At 34.1% G+C, this 8,032-nt stretch overlaps 1 protein-coding gene across 1 annotated transcript; it reads left to right on the top strand.

Moving 5' to 3' along the window:
• The first annotated feature begins 4,939 nt into the window (after nt 1-4,939).
• LOC120086341 (putative acetyltransferase At3g50280) lies at nt 4,940-6,560 on the top strand. The gene has a single exon (XM_039042951.2). It carries the CDS (start codon nt 5,058-5,060, stop codon nt 6,408-6,410), a length of 1,353 nt encoding a protein of 450 aa, XP_038898879.1. The 5' UTR covers nt 4,940-5,057; the 3' UTR covers nt 6,411-6,560.
• The last annotated feature ends 1,472 nt before the right edge of the window (nt 6,561-8,032 follow it).

Here is an 8,032-nt window from a genome sequence, read left to right on the forward strand (position 1 = left end):
GAGATATCCAACTCTCAATTCCTCTTCGCCCTACATTGCCCAAGTTTTTGGTTTAAGATATACCTAACTTGCATTAGAGAGAGACAATTCTAATACAAGGATGCCTTTTAAGAACTCACACACAAAAAATGTAATTAATTACATTTTTTGTACCTAGAGGGATAGCTTTCACACTTACACTGCGGGGAACCTATCACCCTTTTCTCGTAGGCCCTGAATAGACACGATGAAGATAGCTCTTTTCACCTCTATCCATGCACACACACACATAGTGAAGGTTATGTTAATTTTGCAAATTTGTTTTATTATTATTTTTTTATGCTAGAAATTTTTTTAGAATGCTCTTTTTATTCTTTGTCTAGACTTGCTAATCTAACAAGATGATTGTTCTTAGACCAAAGGTTGTCCTTATTGGGATTGGTGTCCTAATTCTCCCGGAGCCTCGTTGTTTTGTAAAGATACACATTGTTTGATGAATAAAATAAATGTTATTTAATTCTGGCATTTACTCATATCCAATAAACAAAGCTCCTTGGTTATCTTATGTGAACTTAAGCATGTATATGTGATATACAAGTGAATCATGCCTTAAGTGATAACCTAAATAGGTTTGTAGTATAAGGATTAAGGTGGGATACTTGATCCTGGTGATACTACGGATGTGGCCCACTCTGTAGAGGTTTGCAAGTGTTGTAAATTACTACAGATGGTAGATCCTGACCATTTATGTGGAGACGTGTGAGCGAGGATGTCCTATACAAAGAGTTTGCATAAGACTTGAACCACGAGATGACTAGACTCTGTATATAATGTCGTTGATATTAGAGACTTGCATCTCACCTAAATGACCATAGGTGACACGACCTTAATCCTGAGTGTTTTGGGAACTCCTGCCTTTGAGGGCAGTCCTTTGATTAGTATGGGTGAGAGTGGCCATATTGCCAACTCAACAAGCCTGCCTTTCTGGGGACTTGTCTGATCTAGGAGCTGGGAAGTCAATCCACAAGATGAAATTCACTCCTTTCCCGAAGCAAAGATAAGTAGAGATATTGCTCCCTTAAGGGCTGATTCTAGGGCTTGAACATAGTGGTCATAGCTTCTCTTTGGAAGAGAGGACTCAGTCATAGTAGGACTATGACTTATGTTCATTAGAGGAATCAGTGGTACTTAAGGGGTAAGATGTAACTATAGGGGTATAATGGTTATTGCTCCAGCTGTACTTACGAGCGATCTGTGAAGGGTTGTCACACTTCGGATTGGTTAAGATGGACACATAATATATCTATGGTAAGGAGAGTTCAATGTCGGTCTTTAGTGGAGTGCCTAGCAGTTAACGGATGGTGGCTCCCATCACTAAAGAGTTTAGTTAGTTATTCACGTACCGTTGGAGCTCAATGGATTTAGTTAAGGATCAGCTCTTGGTGTTGATTTGAAATGTTCAAATTGACAAAAGGTATTTCGATTATATATGATACGATCGGTATGATGTAAGAGATACATCTAGTGGAGGATTAATGTAAATGAGATTTACATTAAGTGCCATGGAATAGAAAGAGAACTATGGTTTATATGTTTCATGAGATGAAATATTAAAACTATAGGTTATAAATATAGTACGATAAGTTGGTTATCATTTGTATTTATAATAATATTAATTATTGGATAATTAAATCTTTTTCTCTAATAACCAATTGAGTGGGAGGTTATTGGTGGTTCATGGTAACCGTGAGATAAAAGAAAAATTGTTTTCCTAATTTTAGATAGTTTTGAAAAGTTTTTCAAAATTGATATGAGATTTCTCTCTTGAAAAAGAATCTCACAGAGCTCGAGTAAATACAGATTTACTAAGCGACAACTTGTTTTAGTAAACGATCATGTAGTGTTTTGTAAACGACAGATACAGAACTAAACGATGAGCTAAACGATTGGGCATCGACCTATATGATAGGTTTCTGTCTTCTTCCACTTGCCCAATCGTGTACACGATTGTTGTTTCCTCTTTTCTTCTGCCTCATACCAAGTCCACACAGAGCACATCCTCTGGATTCTCACACCGAGAATACCAAGATAGCTTTTTTGGTGGTGTCATACTCAACTCGACATCGTCGAGGTTCTGTGGAGGTCGTTCGTGTTGTTGGGGTGTTCGTGACCGAGGCAATCACAGAAGATGAGTGCGCGGTGTTCATGCTGCGGAGCGGTCATGTTGTTCAAGCATTCGAGGTTGCTGTGTACGAGCATTCGTGAACAAGGAGCGTGGAGACTAGTCGACAAATGTTCGTAGCTTTTCTCCTTGTTTCTTGTTGTATCATGCTGTAATTTCTATATTGAATGCATAACCATTTGTTTTGTTTACGACTATAATTTATAATGTTCATACTGATTGTAATTTGGAATGATCTATTCTGCTGCTCATGGAAATCCTCGTGATTGGGGTAACAAGGAAAATTAAGTAAATATGATGTTTCTAAAAGTTTTAAGATTGATAAATCCAAAAAGCTAAGTATTCGATTTTTTTATGAAATTGAAAGGAAAATAATTTTTCTTTTGAAAAGTGAGTTTCAAAATTTTGTTTGAAAATTTTAAGAGGTCTAAAATTTTGTTTGTATTCTTACTTGAAAGAATGTGTAGTCAAAATTTCATTGATAAGAATCAAGAGATTTTGTAAATCAAATGATGCATAAAACAAAGTGATTGAGAATCATTTATTATGTGTTTTCATGCATTCAATCATTCAAGGCAAAAATGGCCTTTTTGAGCATATAGAATTCAATAGTCATGTTTTTCAAAGAATCCAAATTATGCTATCAAAATGAATCAGATCCTTAAATTTATTCAGATATTTCAGATCAGAGTTGTAAAATCTATGTAATCAGTTTAACTAATCAATAATCTATTAACTCAAGCTCATATGCATTTGTGTGCAAAATTTTTTAGTAAGACTTATTTTTATACAAAGCAAATCAAAGAATACTAAAAAGCTTATTTTAAAAATGAACCTTTTGAAAAAATTTTTTTTTTTTCTCAAATCAATCCCATTCTATTTTTGGGCTCGCCATATGTGATACTTTTTCTTTATAATGTGTTGTCGGGCATAATCCAATTTGATTACAATTGATAGGTTGTTAGCTTTTGGTCTAATTATCATTTCAACAACTAAGTAATGATCCAGACGCAATGTATAAAAATAAAATTTGAAAATCCAAACATGTTAAACTCTTTTTAATAAATGGATGCAATTACAAAAAAAATAAATAAAAGAAAAAAAAAAAAACATAAATAAGTTTATAATTTAGTCAAAAGAAATTAATTAATAATATTGTTCAAAGGTAAGTCTACTAGTTTAAAAAAATATTTTAGCCAATCTGAATGGAAAATATTTTAATGCTGATGAATAATTCTTATCGAAAAAAATTTAGTGTTCCCAGGTGCATCTATATTTGATACATCTCAAATATGATTAAAATATTATCACGTGAAAGTTTTATTTTTTAAAAAAATTATATTTAAAAATTTTTTTTGTATGATAAAAAAATGGAGAATATATAAATTAGATGCAACCTAAGATGATAACCAAAGAAATTAGAATTTTTTTTTTAAAAAAATAAACTGTCACAATCTAACCATTGCTATTTCTTATTTAGAAAAAAAAAATGATTCATGGATGTTAAGGAATAAGTGTATTTAATCTCTTAAATTTTAAATTGACCAATTTAATCCATGAATTTTCAAGAATAAATTTAAAAATCGTAAATGTTGACGAGATAAAAAGAGAAGATTTACATTATTAATGACATGGTGAGAGAGAAAGAGGGGACAAAGAGGGGAGAGAAAATGATTAAAAAACAATTTTTTTCTAACTCATCTTACCACATCGACCTTTAATCAATGTTTTTCAAATTTACAGTATGTTTGTGCGTGATAAAAGTAGAGAGTTGAGTTGAATTGAGTTGGTAATTATTATCTGGAGAGTTAAATTATCTTGGGAGTTAAATTATCTGTGTCTATTTGCAAAGTTGAGTTGAGTTGGTAATTATTGTCTATTTGTTGTGCTGAGTTGAGTTGGGGGATTTGATACAGTTTTTTGTGAATAAGATTAATTCTATTTTTTTCTGTTTATTTTTTTGATTTCATTCTTTTATTTTTTTAGTTTTATGTTTTGTTATTGTTGATTAATTTTCAAATATACACGTATTTTCTCAAATCATTTATGACATAAACTGGACAATCTCAATTTTTTTTTCTCAATTTGTAGAACATAATAGATTATTTTTCATATATTCTTTTCAAAAACTGCGATAATTGGTATATTATATGTATATATATTGAATGTATGTATATATATTGAAGGTAATTATCCTAATTACTAATTGGTATATTGTATGTATATATATTGAATCTTGCTAACTTAACATTATTATTTCACATATCATACAGTTTATTTTTATATTTGGAATTGAAATTGTACATAGGATAATTATCTTTCATTTGATTATGATGGTGAGAATGTGATGTAGTACAGTAACATTTTTCATAAGATCACAAAAATAATATGAAACGACCGAACATGTGGCTGTTTAAAAAAAAGTTCAAATATATGTTCTTTTCAATACTTATAATATAACACAGTGAGGGTCTCAGATAGAACATAAGATAAGATAAGATCGGTCCTTGGAAGAAATCCAACAAAAACAATGAACCAAATCATCATATCAAATTTTTGTAAAGTGACGTTTCAAAGGTTTAACGATAAAATAAATAAATAAATAAACAGATCTGGGTAGAATCCAAATGACGAAGATGAGAGAAGAGAGAAGAAAATGAAAATATTACTAATTTTTAGAGTTAGTTTTGAGTGAGTAAAAAAATGTGAAAAACTCACAGGTTATTTTATGGGCTTAACAAACCTGGTAACAAATACCGAATAAGTTATAACCATTTATCAAACATTTGTTTTTAAGGACAAAAAAAATATATTTTCTTCCTATTTTTCATGACCACCGCCGAGTTTTTGAAACCCGTGCCTCCACCCAAAATATAGAGAAGTGGCCATTGAAGAAATGGAGCTACGGCAGGTCTCGGAGTGCTTCGTGAAACCAGAATTAGAATGGCTTCCCCAAGAATCAAAGCAGTCCTATCATTTGAGCCCTTTGGATCTTCCCATGCTTTCCACTCACTATATCCAGAAGGGCCTCCTCTTTCACAAACCTCCCCAAACTTCTATCCCCAATTTTCTTCAACGCCTCAAAAACTCCCTCTCCGCCGCTCTGGTTCATTTCTACCCACTTTCCGGCCGCCTATCTACCATCACAAACCACCATCATCATCTTCAACCTTCAATCTCCATTTACGTCGACTGCGTTAACAGCCCCGGAGCCAAGTTCATCCACGCCGCCATCGACATCACTATTTCTGATGTTCTGTCCCCTGTTGACGTGCCTTCAGTGGTCCACTCTTTCTTTGACCACCACAAAGCTGTCAACTACGATGGCCATTCCATGCCTTTGCTGTCCGTTCAAGTAACGGAATTACTCGACGGAGTCTTCATCGGCTGTTCCTTCAACCATGCCATTGGCGACGGAACCTCTTACTGGAATTTCTTCAACACATGGTCTGATATTTTTCAGTCACCTTCAAACCACACTTCGATTTCACGTCCCCCTGTTCTCGAGCGGTGGTTTCCCGATGGGTATGGTCCAATCATCGATCTCCCTTTTACCCATCCCGACCAATTTATCAGCAGATACGAAGCGCCTCAACTTCGAGAGAGAGTATTCTACTTTTCAGCAGAATCAATTGCGAAATTGAAAGCAAAAGCTAATGCAGAGTACGGCACCAAAGGAACAATCTCCTCCTTCCAATCCTTATCTGCACTTGTATGGCAATCCATAACACGAGCTCGTCGAATACCAGAGGAACAACGCACAATTTGTATGTTGGCGGCGAATAACAGAGCAAAATTAGAACCATCCTTGTCTGGAAATTACTTCGGCAACGTGGTTACAGCACTGAAAGCGGATGCAGAAGCAGGGGAATTGGTTGGTAAAGACCTTGGTTGGGCAGCGTGGAAGTTGCACGATGCTGTGGTGAACAACCCGAGCAAAAAATTCAGCGAGTCAGTTGAGCAATGGTTGCAATCTCCTTATACCGTTCAGACCAGTCGATTATTTGATCCGAATAGTGTGATGATAGGGAGCTCGCCAAGGTTCAACAAGTATGGGAATGAGTTTGGAATGGGAAAAGCAGTGGCATTGCGGAGCGGATATGCCAATAAATTCGACGGCAAGGTTTCTTCGTATCCTGGACATGAGGGAGGAGGAAGTGTAGACTTAGAGATTTGTCTGCTCCCACAAAATATGGCGAATCTCGAGTCTGATTTTGAGTTTATGAACGTTGTCTCTTCCTCCACTTGAATTATAATTCTCTCCAGACAAAATAACCAACAACTTGTGTGTGGTTCAAGATAATGGTTTGATTCTGCTTCTAATAAATGTTAAACGAGAATTGAGTATAGTGTTATGGTATTTAATTTTATGTTATTTACTCTATGTTTATTTTTTAAATGGATGAGTCTATGGAGCCATTTAGCATTCCTATGTTAGCTACTATTAAGGTTGTTATACAACCTCAGTTTAGTATGACCGCAACCCTAATTCTATGCCGTCTCCATAATTCTTCCTTCACTCTTTATTTTCTTTGATGTAGAAGCATTTCGCTAGTGATGTTTTTTATGACTGCTATGGCTCATGCTTTTTTGGAATGATGTTCTAAGTCTTTAAAAAGAAAATTTTTAATATTTTAAAATATTATTTAAGCATTTAAAAAATCAATCTCAACATACTTTTAAAAATGAAATGTTATTAAAGGAGACTTCCATAATGTGAGATGTGTGAGAGAAACTTCAGAGTATTTCAATGAGTTTATTTTTATCAAGGATAGATCTTTTTTTTGGAGCATTTTGCTTGTCTAATAAAGTTTAACCACCGATCACTATGATTATGTCATTATGCCGAATTATGCAACCTATGATTAGAAGAGACTTCCACAATATGGGATGTAGCAGGTAGAAACTGCTAAAGTATTTCGACGAGTATGCTCTTTTCAAGGATATTCTTCTCCTTTTTAAAAGCACTTTGTTTGTTTGTTGACAAAAGTTAACCACAGATCACTATGATTGTATCATTGAGGTTTACTACCTTTGTTCGTCGCTTAAGATTGCACATGGATGTGTTGCTAAGTCTAAGGATATGATTTTGATATTGCTATTAAGGATAACAAAACCTTCACATATTTTTATAATTATATCATATTGTCTATTTTGAGCATAAGTCCTCATTACTTTGTTTATGAAATCACAAAATAAATAAATAAATTATACTCATGGAAATAATTGTCTTCACATATGTAACTATGATCTTTTTTTTTTCCGAGTAAATGTAGGACAACTTTGATCGTACTTCCAACATTGTGGACTATGAAATTTTGCATCTTTCAACATCTCGAGTTCTAGTTAAATTCAATTAAATTTTTTTAAATTATAGATTTTACTTCCATTTATTTTGGGATATCTAACACTACACGAATTTTGGGCTTTAATGTTGATTGGAAAAATTGAAATCAGATGTATAATGTCGATTTTGTTTTGTTTTTTTTTTTAAAAAAGCATATTTTTAATGTCAGTTTTAAACTGACATTGTAGGGGTACCTTTAATGTCGGTTTTAAACCGATATTAAAGATCCGCTTAATTTATCCTCTCACTTTATAATTTTCCCCCATTTTTTTTTCATTTCCCTCTTCACTCTCCCCCCATTTTATTTTTCGTCTCATTCTCACACTTCTCTCTTCATACCCTATTCTTTTTCACTCCTCTCTTCCAAATTGCCATTCGTTCGTCGATTGTGGGTGAAGAGTCTGTCGTGGTGAAGATCTAGCCTCTATGCAGGTCTGTTCGTCGTGCAACCCGCACTGCACCCAATTGCTCGGATCTACTGGTCGTTCCGTTATCGTTCGCGTGTCTCCGCCAGATCTGCTGCT

The sequence above is a fragment of the Benincasa hispida genome, chromosome 9 (assembly GCF_027475165.1).
Source record: "Benincasa hispida cultivar pf3 chromosome 9, pf3_genome.v1.1, whole genome shotgun sequence".
Lineage (NCBI taxonomy): Eukaryota > Viridiplantae > Streptophyta > Magnoliopsida > Cucurbitales > Cucurbitaceae > Benincasa > Benincasa hispida.